Raw genomic sequence first — 17,101 nt, forward strand, 5'->3', positions numbered from 1 at the left:
GGTATAGCCAACCAACAGTGTTGTGATAGTTTCAGATGAACAGTGAAGGGACTCAGCCATACATTTACATGTATCCATTCTCATCCAAATTCCTCTCCTATCCAGGGTGCCACATAACATTGAGCAGAGTTTCATGTGCTATACAGTCAGTCCTTGTTTGTTAGTCATTGTAAATAAATATAACAGTGTGTACTTGTCCATCCCAAACTCTCTAACTAATCCTTCCCCCCCATTTTCCCTGCTGGCAACCATAAGTTGCAACCATAACCATTCTCTAAGTGTATGAGTCTCTTTCTGTTTTATAAGTAAATTCATTTTGTAACTTTGTTTCTTTTAGATTCCACACATAAGGGATGTCATACAGTATTTCCCCTTCTCTGTCAGGAGTAATATCATTAAGACATCCCTTATATGTAGAATCCATCATTTATTCTTAAGTGAAAAAGTAATTGCAGGAAAATTGTAATAGTGTAATTCCAGATTTAGTAAGAAAAAAACTGTGCATATCAGTAAAAAAGCTTCTGCCTTTTTCCTTTATATACATTTATAATTTATTCTTCTTTGTTTTTTGGGGTTTTTTTTTTTTTTTAGGTTTTTAAGATGTGCATGATTACTTTTATTTCTTTAGTTGAAAACTCAACAGAGATTATATCAAGATAATGGCTTAAACAAAGTATGTAACTCCCCTTACACCTTAAACTTCACTGAAATGATAGAAAATCAGGTCAGGCAGCTATCACCTCATTCACTCAGGCACATTCTTAGAGTCCTGAGGAGTCATGCAAGGAGTCTGACTACCAGGTAGGAATGGTCCTGTGTAGATGTATCGATTGACAGTTACTGCTGAACTCAGCCCTTCACCCAAGGTGCCAGAAACGTGAGGAAGCTGTCTTGGACCCTCTAGAACAGCCCATGCTCATCCAAGTATCACCAAGTGGCCTCTTTGTCACCATACAGAACAGAAAGATTCATCATCAAGGCCTGGCCTTAGTCAGTTCAGTTCAGTCACTCAGTCATGTCCAACTCTTTGCGACCCCATGAATCGCAGCATGCCAGCCCTCCCTGTCCATCATCAGCTCCCGGAGTTTACCCAAACTCACGTCCATCGAGTCGGAGATGCCATCCAGCCATCTCATCCTCTGTGGTCCCATTCTCCTCCTGCCCCCAATCCCTCCCAGCATCAGGGTCTTTTCCAATGAGTCAACTCTTCGCATGAGGTGGCCAAAGTATTGGAGTTTCAGCTTCAGCATCAGTCCTTCCAATGAACACCCAGGACTTATCTCCTTCAGAATGGACTGCTTGGATCTCCTTGCAGTCCAAGGGACTCTCAAGAGTCTTCTCCAACACCACAGTTCAAAAGCATCAATTCTTCGGCGCTCAGCTTTCTTCACAGTCCAACTCTCACATCCACACATGACCACTGGAAAAACTATAGCCTTGACTAGGTGGACCTTTGTTGGCAAAGTAATGTCTCTGCTTTTTAATATGCCATCTAGGTTGATCCTACCTTTCCCTCCAAAGAGTAAGCAATCACCATCTGCAGTGATTTTAGAGCCCCCCAAAATAAAGTCTGACACTGTTTCCACTGTCTCCCCATCTATTTCCCATGAAGTGATGGGACCAGATGCCATGATCTTAGGTTTTCTGAATGTTGAGCTTTAAGTCAACTTTTCCACTCTCCTCTTTCACTTTCATCAAGGGGCTTTTTAGTTCCTCTTCACTTTCTGCCATAAGGGTGGTGTCATCTGCATATCTGACATTGTTGATATTTCCCCAGCAATCTTGATTCCAGCTTGTGCTTCTTCCAGCCCAGTGTTTCTCATGATGTATTCTACTAACCCTCAAAATCATGAAGTATATAAAATTGGTTTTTATTTTAAGCCACTAAGTTTGGGGGTTGCTTGCTACATAGCTGTAGATAATTAGAACTGTGGCTGAAATTATCTGTAGATTCTCATGTCGCTTTAGTTCTGGCCTGGTGTTTGGTCTACCACAATTCAGCATTGCGATTTTTTTCTTTTTCCTTTCAAACTTATTATAGATTCTCTTCCTAAATCCAGTCATAGCTTTCTAGATATTAAATACAGTTATTGGTCTGTAGTAAGTGGATGTGAAAATAAACTCTCTTTTGATAAAGGAATGGTTATAAAGATTTTTTAGAAAGCAGATATTTGTGGCTCACAGTATATCTTTATATCACTCTGCATCTATTAAGGAGAGAAATCAAATAATAATTTGAGCAAGGGAAGTTTATTATAAATAATTATTAAGTATAACAGGGGACTGTAGTAATGAGGGACTAGCTAGCGAGAAATTCAGAGAACATAAAAAAATGTAAGAATAAAAGATATATAATATCAGAAATAATACTACAGAGTATAACCACTATCCCTAGTGCTGAGATAAAACACCTGAGGAAGAATTCTCTGCTCCGTCACACCTAGAACTGAAATCCAGACCTTTTGAAGACAACATGGCCGTGGCTCACTGGATGATGAAGTCTGTGTGGGGCCACGCTAGCAAAACTTGCAGGAAATCTGGGCCCTAGAGTACTGGAGAAAGCTGGACGCAGGGAGGTGACTCACAAGAGGCATTTAGCGATGGTAGCAGTCACTGGGCTGCCAAGGGAGGCTGCAGGGAACCATGTTCCGCAGGAGGAGCCGTCATGCTGCAGGAGTCTGGTAAGTGAATGTGCCTGAACTGGCATGCAGAACCCTCCCCTTCTGCGATGTCTCTCCAGCACCTTCTGCTCACAAAGTTTAACATTGTGCCTGCCGTCTAGGAAAACTATTTAAAAGGCTCAGATTCATTTTTACCAAGTGGACAAAATGGATGAATTCAGAGCTGAATGGCTCTAAAAAGATAACTGTGATAATTATTATGAAATATGTTGATACATTAAGATTTTACTTCATCATGTCTTGAACTTATTATCAAGTTCTAGAAAGGATTATCTAGATGTTTTTAAAATGTGCATATTTTAAATGGTGATGAAATATCACCATCTAAAATTAGATGAAATATCAAGTTCATTTTCCAATCACAACTTTTATGTGAATACCATTTTGTGGAGTACCAAAGCATTAAATGTTGTTTCCAAAATTATTATTAAAAACTTCATTAGTGATAGGCAGATGTTTCTTTTTAGGCTAATGGGGATATTCTAAAATTAGATGTGACGGATGGTTGCAGTTTTATAAATATACTAAAGTTCACTGACTTCTACACTTAAAATGGGTGAATCTCATAGTATATAAATTATATATCCATAAAATTATTTTTTAGAAGTCAGGCACTAATTATATGCTAAAGTTTTCAAATGGAAAAATAGACAATGTATATTTAAAGGTCTGAGAAGTGCTAGGTAACTGGTTTTTCTACTCTATTTCATTTAATAGTTTTAAGATTTATCAGATATCATATGCATATCTGATGCCTACATGTTTGCATTTTTATAATATTTTTTCAGAGCTCCACTATTTCATGACTTCCATAAATCTTTTCTGATTCCATTTTCAATTATTTTTTCCATTAGAACATCTGTGAATGTTTTAGGAAATATTTTTAGAATATTTTGCATAATCATTTTTAGTATACAGTTTGATTCTGTTGGCAGTAAAGTATTTATCATCCCAAGGACTTTCCTCTTTCTTAGTATTTATTCTATTGACGCAAATAAATTTTCTGAGATGTCTGCTGAGGTTGCAGATGTGAAATAGTCTTGTCTTGGAAGTTTTGTTTATGTTCTGGTGTTACCTGTGGTTTTGACAACCTTGCTACTAGAACTGGCCATCCTAGTACTGGTACTAACCTGTGCCTCGGCTAAGGGATGCAGGGAGTTCATTCATCAGTTTGTTTCTAGAGTGCAAAGGTTAATGACTCTGTAGAATTAGGTTCCTCCCTAAGTGACCAACCAACTTTTTGTGAAAAAATGAATATAAAAAATAGGTCCTTTTCAAGAATGAACCAATAAAGTTCTTTTTTGTGTCAAGTCTAGCACAGTGTCTGGAATACCGTTGGTGTTTGATAAGTGATATTTAAATAAATGAGTAAAATAATGATGCAAAATAAACCAGTGAGATTTTATTGAGGTCAGCTACATTTTATATTAAGGAAAGTACTTCAAATGTGGATTAATGACAAACCTTCACTTTGGTTTTACAAGTAGCTGTAAGTACAGAAACCTTTTGCCATAGACACGTGTGACCCAAAGGTACACAAAGCTGGAATGTAAAGAAGGTCTTAAAGTTCCTTCTTATTTTTTTCATCTAAACACTGTTAAGAAAGTGAGACACTAACTTAGAAAAAAATACTCATTAAATTTTTTATACTTTGACAAGATCAATCTGTTTATATCCCAAATTTATTTTCCCTTAACTCATAGGTGTCCCAGGAAATTACTGGATAAGAGTTCTAGGTGTCTAAATAAAAAATTCTAATTTGGGGATCTCTGTTCGTATGAGCTACTTCACTTCACGCCTGCTAAGACTGTTCTGGGTTCCACTGAGGTCCTTATGCTCCTGCTACATGAGGGCACTCTCCTCATTCAAGCAGCTCCCCGAGTCTCTACTACTCCCTCCACTTTGGGTTTTCTGTGCTAGAAATTTTTGTTCATGATGGAAAGTTCTTGCTGCAGATGCAGCTGAGTGGTCTCCTTCCCTGTCCCTCCTTTTTCAGCTCAGATCTGTGTTCACCAATTAACGTCTAACATTTTAACTTCTTTCTGTACCACTTCCTTTCTCTCAAAAGGGATGTTGAAGGCTGTTTCATATTAACAACAATAAAAGTCTCCAACCAGACTCTCTTCAAACTACTCTCCCTTATTCTCTTTTCACAGCAAGCTTCCCAAAAGTAGGCTTCATTTGATCTCTTGGTTTGCTGTCCTCTATTTCACTCCTGAACCAATTGGTTTTGCTACTATTTTACTTATATTGCTCTTTCTGCAATCACTAAGTCTTTCTCCCAAGTAATAGCCAATGGAGGCTTTTCAGTCTTACATTGACTAGATTTTCCTGATGTATTTTGAATTGTTGATCACTCTGTCCTTCTCAGAGGTATCTCTTCCCTGATGGTTTTTGTTTTTATTTTTAATTCTCTCTGCTCACTCATTCATGACTCAAGCAGTTATATTTCCTGCCCCAAATTTAAATGTTGACGTTCCCCAGGGGGACTATTTTTGACCCTATGTTCTATTTGTTGACATTAACTTTTGATTCAGTTGACATATTTTCACTCATAAAGACCTATTTTTCAACAGGTTTTCATTCATAAAGACCTCTCTTTGTTTTGGTTAGTTTATTTAATTTGGCTGTAGAATATTCTTGTAGGAATTATACTTTCTAAGTTGAGAGTTTCTAAGTTCAGAGTTGGTTTACTACATGTTTATTGTTATCATTTGTCCACTGAGTATACTTGTTGGCTTGAATATTATCTCAATACACCTTGAGCTGCTTATTAATCATTATGATTCCCTGCATTTGGGGGGAATCCTTTCTACTCTTCTCACTTTTAGAAGTTGGTATAGGTTCAATACTTTAACAAACAATTTTTTGAACGTTGTGATTTCTAAGATCTCTGCCAGAATGATTTAATTCATTTATTACCTTCTGAACCTAACTACCTTCTCTTTATAAATATATATATATATATATTTATAAAGGTCTGGCATGACCTTCCTTCCAGCTCCATCCTATTGGGACAACAATTTTACCTTCTTCTTTCCTAGAGTCTATACTGATTCTTTAGTTATATATATATATATACACATATATATATGTGTATATATATATATATATATACACATACACACATATACATATACATACACACACACACACACATATATAGTATGGTGACTTTTACAGAGTAAGTGCTATACAGGTGTTTGTTAAATAGAATGAAAGGTTGACAGGACATGAGTTTGGATCTGAGATGACTATTATTATTATAATTAATGATAATTTGTCCATCATTTATTAATAGATTCAGAAATACTCCTCTTTTATCACTAGACTTTTAGTAATATGGAACCACAGATAGAAGCATTGCTTTCTTTTTATATTCTATTCCTTTTTCTAATTACATATCATTTCTCTCACAGTGATAGTTAAATTTCATTATATTTAATGATTTATCCATTTTCTGCTGTAACAGTTTTATCAGTGACTCCTTGTGTTATAATCTCATTGTTTCACAAAATTATATCGTATTTGTTAAGAATAGTACCTGTTACCATGATTTCATCTTCTTCAATGCTCTTTTTAATCTCAATGTCATAGCTTTCTTTGTGCAAAGATTAAACACTTTTCTCTTCATTTAGTCTAATTCTGTTCAATGTTTCTTATATAGTGGCTTTCACTGTATGTTATTATTTTGTTTAAAGAATTTAATTCTGTGTCTGAACTGTTGATTTCATTTCTACAACTCTATTTCTTTGAATAAGACAGAAAACATGCACTGAAGAAATCTAAACACCAAATAATGTTTTTCATTCTCCCAGTATACCTGTATACTATCTCCTAGTATACCTGTAATGAAGTATTGAATCTTCATTTCTTAATTTCTATTGACTATATTTCTATGTGGGATTAATTTTTTTTCTTTCTTGATTGAAACATAGTTTATACAGAAAGTCAGTAAGTATTCACATAGCACATGTTGAAAATATAAATAGAACATTACAGATTTTTAGTATATATAGCCCAGCACATGAGTTTGACCTAAAACAAACAAAAACTCGAGTAAACAAATGGTAGGAAGCAAGTATAATCTATTGCTGCTTGTTTGTATACACAGCGTTGTCATTTGAGATAATTTTACCCTATTTAGGTTAATGCCAAAAATGTTCCATAGCCATGGAATAAATTGTGTTTCTGATAGCTCTTCCTTCTTGCAGATGTAGTAGCTTTTTTCTTTCACTTATTTGGAAACATAAAAATTTCCAAATATATAAATGTGTATTACATTGAGAATAATATTATGATCCCAATGTTGACATCTCCAGTCTCAAAAATGACCAGTCTTATGTCATTTTTAACCTCACTCTGCTACCCACTGTAATTTTTCTTTTTAATGTTTAGAACATTTCAACTGTGTAATAACAAGAAACTGATTTTCTTTCTTTAATCCTGAGTTTTAGGTGCCATGACTTCTGCTTGGCACAGTCTTGGAAAAATGACACAATGACTTTTCTTTGATACAAAAGCAGTTGAATCCATTATTCTTTCAGGAGGAGAAGTTGCCAGTCACCCGCTAATGTTTCTGTATTCAACAAGATGGGTGAACTGTTGTCTGGAACCATGTTTTGGTGGCAGCCAAGTGCAGTGGTTAAGCACTCAGATCCAGGCTAGGCTTCCTACATTAAATCTTGTTTCCACCAAGATTTAGCTTCAGTATTTGAAAAAGTTCCTTATCTTTTCTCTGTCTCAGTTTCCTCATCTGATGATTATGTCTCATGAGGCTGCTATGCAGATTAGATGAATCAATACATATAAAGATTTTAAGAAGAATTTCTGGAACATGGTAGGTCACATGTATATTTCCCCTTATTCAGTATCATGAATTACAAACCTGTTTTAAATTTGAAAAAGTTGTGCATCCTTAAGACATTGTGGGGCTTCCCTGGTGTCCAATGGCTAAGGCTCCGAGCTCCCAATGCAGGGGGCCTGGGTTCAACCCCTGGTCAGGGAACTAGATCCCATATGCCATAATTGAAGATCCTGCATGCCTCACCTAAGACTTGACACAGCCAAATGGATAAATAAATATTAAAAAAAAAAAGACATTGTGGGTTTGGAGGGATAATGAGGCAAAACTTTAAACCATTAAAAAATTATAGATAAGATGCCTTAATTATGAAGAAAAATACATTGTCTTTCTGCTCCTAAAAATATTTTTTGAAATAATGTGTTATTTATTTTATTTTATTTATTTACTTTTGTTTGTGCTGGGGCTTCATTGCTGCTCGGGCATTCCTCTAGCTGCAGGAAGCAAGGGCTACTCTTGAGTTGCGGTGCAGGCTTCTCATTGCCGAGTGAGGACTCCAAGCACCTGGCTTCAGTAGTTGCCACACATGGACTCAGTAGTCGTGGAGCAGGGGTTTAGTTGTTCCACGGCATGTGAGATCTTCCCAGATCAGGGATTGAACCTGGGTCTCCTGCATTGGCAGGCAGATTCTCTACCAATGAGCCACCAGGGAAGCCCCCTAAAAATGGTTTGATATGATTACTTTTCAGTATTTTAAAAGGTCTTAATTTCATGTTTTAAATTTTAAAAACCTTAGAGAAAAAAACTTTTAGTTGGGACAGATAATGTTTATGGTAAAAAAATTAAGGCATACATTAGAATGATTTGTTCATTTAACTTGTGTGGGAATTCCTCTAAAACCCAAGGAAACACCATGAGAATCCAAGTAAACAGAAAACATTAAAGTATGGTTGGAAGAAATGTCGCTGGCCATTAAATTCTATTCTTAGCAGATCCCCAGTATGATCATTATGTTTTAAAAGTGTTTAAAAAAATAAAAAGTTCTTCCCTGGATAATTGTAAGAATCTTGAAAAAGGACAGAAGGAAAGAAAAGAAAGGCGATTAAAATATTTTTGGAAGAACAGGGTCCACAGAGCAGGCTGGCATGCAGTGCACGTTGAGCTGAGGAAACCTTAACATACTGGCCCAGGAATCAGCCAATCAGGAGGCTGAGAACCATATTTCCATAATGATGATTGGCTGGTGGACTGGAGGCTCAGCTGAGCTGAGGATGGGACAGAAATGCTCTGCTGAGAAAATAGCAAAACAACTTTCTGGCTTTCTGTTGTTTATTGCATATTCTCCAAATGATTGTAGTGATTCATCCTTTAGGAAAGCTTGTTTTGAAAACAAAAGAGGCACAGTTGTTCACAACAAAAGTGATACTCGGCAGCCAAGGAGCTGAGTATAATCATACTCTTATTTTTCTTTAAAATAAACCCAAGGCTCCAGGTTTTTTTCTAAGCAAGTATTAAGACTTCCTAGGTGATTTATACGGGTTCAATTTAAATTATAAATTAGACAGGGGCTATAATTTCTGATAGGCATCATCCTTGCTTTATTAATCTGTCAGCTTTGTGAAATATGCACAAATACAATATAGTTTGTAAAGGGTGGAAAAATCCTTAAGTTCTAGCACCAAAAGGATATGAAACACTCTCACAATTAAGGGTATTCTGCTACTCTTCAAAAAGAAGCTATATTAGGCAATCTTTTTTTTGTAGTCATGTATATATGAAAGCAAGAGATATTATACCTTTATCAATGTATTTGGTATTACTCTCACAAATGTTTACACATATGTAAAAATCCACTGTCATTAAATTATAAAGATTTTTGAAACAACCAAAGTGGGGGTGGAGTGGGCGACAGAGAAAGGGAAGCTAGGAGGAAAGATGGAGTAGAACATGGCTGTATCCTGCTGCCTTTTGGCCCCCTCCTGCTCGGTGGGTTTGTATTTTGTTGTAGTTGTTTTAGATTCAAATAGAGCAGTGACATTTCACCTCCATGTTTTTAAACTTGATTTTACAATCATTTTTCCCACAAACCATCTTTCTGGAAATGAGAATAATTCTATAATGCAGATTAAGCAGAAGCATTTTTCAGTCTCTCCCAGTGACCATTCCTTGGCTAGCTAACAGACCAGCCATTCAGAAGCAATTTTCTTCAGGCTGAAATTATGTGCTGACCGGAGCAGATCACTTCCCATAATAACCCTTCCCCCACCCAACGCTAAATACAATCTGTCTCCTACTCACTGTAATAACGTGCAAATGACTGTAATTTTGCAGACAAGAAACAGCCCAAAGTGAAACGTGTCTAAACAGAGGTCGATTTGAAAAATCAGGGTTATTACCTAAATCTGTAAAATACATATTGTAATAAAACCAGCAACAGCAATCTCCAATAAGTAGTTTAAAGAATGTAGCTTGTGTTTTGATCTTCTTTATGCACCCAGTCTCCACTGGCATAAAAGAAAAATCCTTTTCCAGAAATGGTTTCATTACATGAGATGTAAATTGCCTTCCTTTGCTAACCGATCTGTAGACCTTACTTGGGCACCCGTTCAGATATAGTAGCACACACCACACCAGAAAGGCCAGCCAAACAGAGGTAAGATTTCAGATACTTAACACTGACCTACATCGCAGTTCTCTGAATGTGAGCAGTATACAAATGTTTTCCTTTAGAAGAATGTGCTGCTTTGCAATATTTTGCTGGTTCCCCAGGACTCTATGGCATTAAAGGGACACGATTTGCTGCTTAATTCTTTTCAGGTTGAGGATTGGGAGAAGGAATGGGGAAATACCTACCCATATAGAGAGAAATTCCTCCTTTAACTTGACATTTCTTTACTGTTAAAATTCACTGTAGTTGTGAATCAGAGCACGGAAATTTTCCTTTATATCATTTCAGTTTGTTTAAACAGAATCATGTTATAAAGATTTTAGAAGGTAGACATTATTCTCCTTCCCTTGGATGTAGAGTCCCTTTGTTTTATTCTAAAGAGTTTAAATTGAAGGTGAACTAATAGGACATGGAAATGACCTGAAAAGTTAACACAGCTGTGTTATACAGTGTGTGTAGATGTCTATATTCACCAAATGTCTATCAGTACATCCACGAGTCTCTCATAAGGAGTCTCCCATGGCAGTGTGAACATCATCCATGTCTTTCTTCCTTTCATACTCCCTCCCCCACCCCCCCATAGGGAAGGATGGGAAATGCTTCTGTGCCAGACCCTTTCTCTCCACTAGACATTTGCTACTTGGCACTTTCTCCTGGTCCTGTGGTGTTTCAAGATATTGCAAATACATTAAATGTTTGATCAAGAACAGTGCTCATCTCTTTTGGGGGACAGTTGTCTAGAGCTGGTTATTGTTGAAAATACAGAAACTTGAATTAGATTTAGGAAGCATGTGTGAAAAGACAGAGTTTTCTCTAAAAGATCTTTCCTAGGCCCCTGATAACTCAGTTGGTAAAGAATCCACATGCAATGCAGGACACCTGGGTTTGATCCCTGGGTTGGGAAGATCCCCTGGAGAAGGGAAAGGCTACTCACTCCAGTATTCTGGACTAGAGAATTCCATGGACTGGATAGGCCATGGGGTCGCAAAGAGTCGGACACGACTGAATGACTTTCACTTTCCCTTTCAGGTAGGAAATTAGGATGTCACCCATAGGTATAGTGAAGAATGCCTAGTGTCTGTGTGGGTGTCTCAATGAATCACATACTCCCTAGAAACCAGGTCGCCTCCCCACAGCCTTGAGGCAGGTCTGTTCATATCTAAGCCCAGACAGATAAGACTCTATCCCCATAATCTTCCTGGGCAGCCAGAGAGTTTCTCATTATGTCTAAATCAAGTTTCTTTTGTCATAATACAAGTCCATTTCCAGGTAATGTTTTTTTCTTTTTTCTTTTGAGTAGCTTTGCTTTCTATCTTCCCAGCTTGGTCTTGAGTACCTTTGTAGTGTCAAGGTTAGCATAGATTGAGAAAAGCTAGACTCATATTTAGATTCCCTTCTAAATAAATAAAATCTAAGGAATTATTTCTGATCCTTAGCGATATAGCATCAACCTGAGGAAACAGGCACCAAAGAAAGATCTCTGTGTTTTCTTGTGTTCTTGCTTGAAGCCCCTGGCCTCCTCAGCATTGAGCTCTCTGTTCTTAAAAAGGAGGAAGAGTCTTGTGCCAGGATCTTCTGATCACCGAGTAATGAAAGCAGTAACTTTGCAGGGGCAGAGTTGGTGATGGTGATTGCTGGAGATGGGATAGCACTCTTTAACTGCCCCTTTTACACCATCCTTCTGCTCTTCCCACGTCGTCATTTCTCCTGGACTCCTTTCCAGACAGCTCCTCCCCTCTACCAGGCAGACACTAAAATGTAAAATTACACAGTGTACATGTTACACAACAGTGTACTGGTATTATTCAGTGTGTGGCTATCAATATACAAACTAGTGTGTTCCCTGTTATCTTGATAAGAGATGAAGATAAAATTTTCTTTTCCAAAATATGGTAGAACTTCCCAATTTGTGAGAGGAGCAGCTCTTATTTTCTAAGTGGTAGTTAATTATCTTAGTTTCATTCATCAATTAGCTGATAGCCCTCTGATGTCTCTTGATTGGCCCCTTTGTCAAACAAAACAAAACAAACACACACAAAGCCAGCAGAACAACTCTGGTTGATTCAAGCCTCTTGGCAGAACTTAGAGGGCAGGAGGTGGGGGTGGGGTGTGAATGGAGTGTGGAAGTGTTGGAATGGAAGGAAAATGCGTGAGTTTATCAAAAATGGTTTGGGTTAAATATGTGATTGAATTTGGCATAAGCCTTTATCTTTAACCAAGTGGGGTTTATTAGAGAGCATTTAAGAATTAGAGTTAGGTATTGTTTGAAGTTAGGGTTAGATCAGATCATTTGAGTATTAGGAAGCCTAAACTTTGGTTTTAGTTACACTAAATCTACACTGCAGACCCTGTGATTTGCTTTTACCAACCGAGTGTGTTGGAGGAGTTCTTCTACCCTTTTTGAACTTTATCAGGTCTTATTTCTGTGCCTTTTTGAATCTTGTTGTTTTAAAAGTTAATTATTAATTTTTTCCAAGCTGATAAAATATACAGGGTAGCCATGGGCTTTTAAAGCTGAAATGTAGATGGTCCTTCAGAGACACAGGAAGTGCCTGAGTGATCTGGTCCTTTGAGGAACCACTCTCCTAAAAGAAGAAAAGTTCAAAATCAGTGTGTATGCTCTATTAGCACTGGGACACACACAAATTGTAAACCTGTTCATTCAAAAATATACAACAAATATCGAAGTTAAAATAGGGGGTAAGTGGGTATCACATTATCTCCTTTGCCTTATTTGTTAACGTAAAGCTTTGCTTTGAAAGTACATCTTTTTAGGCAGATCTAAGGACTATTATAGATTCATTCCTCTGGTTTATGTACCTCAGCAAAGGATGTAAACTGCTATTTATTACTATTTGCAGCTTTGAATTAAGTTCATCTTGGGTAGTGAAACAACTAATTGGCATTTAAAAAAAATGAACTAAAGATATTGAAAGTTCAAACACGAGTCATAGACATTACCTAAAACATGTGACATATTTTTATTGATCCACAAGGTCATCACTGAATATTTACATCATAAGCAATCTTCTGCTAGCTCTAATTCACTTTATATGTCCAGTTGAACTCAGTTAAGACACATTCTTAAACTGCAACTGTCAGGCAGAAATTACAAACCCAGTAAGTGCTGGATCTCTAAACTTAGGATCCTGATGCTTTTGATTAAATTTGAAAAGTCACCCTTGACTTTAAAGTTTCTGTATTACAGCTCCTAAAAGTGATAGAAAATAACAATGAAAAATTAAAACTAAAAGTGCTTTAAAAGCTTAATATATATAAATACATTCGCTTAAGTATATTCATTGTTACAGTACAATACTGAACTTGTTATTTCATATTAACCTCTTTTGTCCTGTGACCTCAGAGTTCCATTAACTTGGTTGTTGGCATTTGTCCTACAATACATTCTAAAATATTTTCGAATTCTCAGTGAATCGAAGGGTGTTGCCTTCTGAGAACTTTGACACTGGCTCTCCCCAAGAGGGGGTTAAATATTTGGAGTAAGGGGAACTCTGACAATCCCTCGGCTTAAAAATGGCACAGGGACTGCTTAAAGGGGTTAATCTTCCTAGTGTATTTATCTCCCACAAATCGATTTTTTTAAAAAAATGAGGCTGACCCGAGGTGTTAATATGGTTGGCTGGGACCTTATTTATTTTTAATTTTTTTGGAGCTGCCTAGGACCAGGTGGAAAAGCTTTGTTACTAATTCCAGGGAAGAACCATTCACGTAGTGGTGGTTAAATGGTTGCTAGCGTTCACACTTCATTGCTTGTGGACCAGAAGCCTGGGAACAAAAGGGTTACTTGTTTCCCCACCACCGCCTTCACCCCCAGATCGATTTTTCTTATTTAATCAGCGAGTAAAATGAGAGACACAGGGAAAGAAAAAAAAAAAAAATTGGAAGAAGGGCAAAGTGGTGGGGGAGGGTTGAAAGCCAGAAGCTGCAATACAGAAAATCAGTCTTGGGAGTTCGCGCTGCCGCGTCCTCGCAACACGGAAGGGAAGCCAGCAAAACGCTCGCAGTCATTTCCACACAGCCAGCCTCCTTTTTCTCCTCGCTAGGCGCTAGTGGCTCATTTGGCTTCCCTGTGCCACCGAGCGATCACATACATTATTTCCCCCAAGATAACACAATCAAACTTGTATTTACCGACATCCTTTCCTCGCAGCCTGTTTGAGATTTGTTTTAATAAATAAGTGTTTTATGTGAATGATGTAGTAATTGAAACGGGCGCACCATTTCTTTTTTTTTTTTTTTTTCATCTTACTGCAGGAGGTTCCTCAACCCCAATCTGGTTGGAAAATAAAACGCTTTGTCTCCACAACCACCCCCCACCGCACCCCCACCCGTTCCCTGTGTGTGTTTTATACGTGTGTATATCTCAACCCCCTACTGTAGCCAAGAGAAAGCAGCTAACCAATGAGAGAGCCCAGTTTCATAAAAGCTGCTCTCTGATTGGCCCGATGAGAAAGGGCAATGGGAACAAAGAAAAGTCCCTTTCAGGTATAGAGGCTGCGAGCTCCTCTCGCTCCACTCCCCCTGTGTGTGTGTTGTGTTTCAGTCCTGATTTCAGTGTTGCAGAACAAGCTTGTGTGTGTGCACCAGGGGGATTTTTCTTTTCCTTTTTTTTTTTCTTTTAATTTTTGCTTTTATATAAAAAAATACACAGGACAGTCTGTGACATTTGATGGTCCATCTTCTTTCATAATAAATTTGTTGAAGAGATTATAATTTCCAAAATAAAGCGGCTGCAACCAAACACATTCAATGCAGTTAGAAGGAAAAGGTCAACTCGATCCAATACAGACCGTAAGTACGGTTGCGTGGTGTGTCTCTCTATAGCACTTAGCGGGGACTTCATGCAGGGGAATGTGCGAGTTTTATGCATTGAAATGAGGAACTAGTTACAGGGTTTGGCTTTTGCATTGAGAACAACAACCCAAGAAGGGTGAATTTTTATTCAGTGGAGGGTGAAGCATTTGTAACTTCTTCACACAAATTAAGCTTGACTGGGCACTCGGGGTAACTTAAGAGTAAATTACCTTTGGGGCTCTCACCCAAGGAGAATAAAAGTGACACAGTTACAAATCCTGATGTGCAGTGTCCGTTCTCTAGCACACCTCACCTCTCCCTCTCCTGTCCTAGCTGGGCAGGACCCCCTTCAAAACCGAGCCAGGAAAATGGGGGCAAGGGCAGAACAAGCCGATTTCTGTCTCTTGTCACATCCAGTGCCCAATAATTTAATATTAAACAAGGGAATAGTCACCCACTACATGTAATGGTTATAATTACCATTTTCCACCTCCTTAAAAAAGCAAGCTGCAAAAACACCATTAAGGGGGAAAAAATGCCCCACCCAACCCAAACAAACCCACAAATAGTAACAATGGTGTGTTTATTACAGGACCTGGCTTGGAGCTAGTAAAATGTTTTTCTTTGTTTAAGACATGAGGAGGGGGGGTTCCTAAAATCCAAGTAGCGTGGAGGTGCCCTCCCCCCTCGACTAGTCTTCTCCATCCCTGGCCCCTTGGCAAAGCCGACAAATTGGAGATAAGTTGAGGAAAGGTTTATAAGGTGTTTCTTTAAAACATCTGCTTTGCTCTTGTGCTCATTACATTTCACTCCTTCCGAACTTCCGAGAGCCTAGATCTGCGAGAAATGTTTCACATTCATAACTTGTAGCTGCTCCCACTGCAAGGGCGGGGGTGGGGGGGAGGTGGCGGGGGGGGGGGGGTAGAGTGTGTGCAGGGGGAGGGGAGAGACCTTCAGGTTTTTTTTAAAGACCAGATCAGTATTTTCTTGATACGCTTGTCACCATTTTTGTTCTCACGACAACCAATTGAGCCCTTGATCCTCACGTGATGTGAAAGGCTTGCACTGTAACAAAATCGCTCCTTTTAGATGGTTGGTTGTTGCTAACTCGCCCATCCCCCTCTCCCAGCCCCGACATTTCCAGCAAAGCGACTCTCCACTTCCAATCCATCAACAATTCATTACTGCTTTTAGCTTCCAAACGCCAGCTAATTAAAAATACTAAGCCAAGCTCCGGGGCCATCTGACTAAACACAGGAGGTGGTGGGTGAGGGAGGAGGAGGAGAGAAAAATAAAAAGGAGACGCACCGTTTGCTGCGACTATAAATGGGAAAAACTGTCCTGAAAAAGGTCGCCTTAAAAAAAAATTTTTTTTTAAACTCTAATTATCGAATTACCACATGACTGATTGGCTTGAGCGACAGCGGATTTTTCCCCCCCGCTCGGGGACTATACTAGGAACTCGGTTCCTTTTTCTTAAAACAACATAAAACAGGAAAACATCACATCCTTTCAGGTTTCGAAGACTGAACCAATTTTAAATGCCGTTATTTTCCCCACCCCGCCGCCCGCCGCCCCCCGCCCCCCGCCCCGAGCGAATGCTGTTCTAACTGGTTTATCAGCTCACTGAATCATCTGCTCCCCTCCCCCTCCACACCTTTCTTTTTCTCCTCTCGTTCAGCTTCTCATCCCACCCTTTCCTCCTCTTCCTCCTTCCCCTCTGTCCCTCTCTCCCCCACCCCTTCCCCCCCTCCTTTCCTCTTAAGTTAGTTCAAGAAATCAAATCTGTCAGGACGGGCGGAAAAATGCCACTTCCCGACTAACAGGCGGAATCCAGCCCAGATTTTCAGTCCTTTCTTCTTATTCTTTCTTCCCTTTCACTAATTTATCCCGATGTTAGCACATTCTGTCTTGTTACTAGCGGACGCCTGTAGGTTTGGTACATGGGATCATTACTTACTGATCACGGTGACTCTGAAGTCTGGAACTGAAGGCGGAATGAGAAGTTGGGAAAACTTTTTTCTCTAAGCGCTCTCTTTTTTAAAACTATTATTCTCGATGCTTGTTAAGAGGAAAAAAAACCCTTTGGTGCTTCTGTTGTGAATGTGAAACATTATCTTCCAGCTGTACAGT

The 17,101-nt window shown here is 38.5% G+C and overlaps 1 protein-coding gene and 1 long non-coding RNA gene across 3 annotated transcripts in view; one reads left to right on the forward strand and one right to left on the reverse strand.

Annotated features, from left to right (window-relative positions):
• Window positions 1-10,020: 10,020 nt before the first annotated feature.
• Window positions 10,021-17,016, reverse strand: LOC139034352 (uncharacterized). Its single transcript, XR_011486796.1, has 2 exons — window positions 16,929-17,016; window positions 10,021-11,904 (listed from the first exon to the last, which is right to left on the reverse strand). It is a non-coding gene; the product is annotated as an uncharacterized lncRNA (long non-coding RNA).
• The window catches only part of ZNF608 (zinc finger protein 608), a 104,776-nt gene continuing 102,364 nt past the window's right edge, over window positions 14,690-17,101 (forward strand). The window contains exon 1 of one of the 2 annotated variants that reach the window (XM_070465094.1): window positions 14,690-14,965. Coding sequence is in view for 1 of the 2 variants with exons in the window: in XM_070465097.1 (XP_070321198.1) it covers window positions 14,924-14,965 (42 nt within the window). In the remaining variant the exon portion in view is untranslated. The remainder of the gene's footprint in view (window positions 14,966-17,101) is intronic. The other variant, XM_070465097.1, reaches the window with a different exon arrangement.

Source organism: Odocoileus virginianus, chromosome 3 (genome assembly GCF_023699985.2).
Source record: "Odocoileus virginianus isolate 20LAN1187 ecotype Illinois chromosome 3, Ovbor_1.2, whole genome shotgun sequence".
Classification (NCBI taxonomy): domain Eukaryota; kingdom Metazoa; phylum Chordata; class Mammalia; order Artiodactyla; family Cervidae; genus Odocoileus; species Odocoileus virginianus.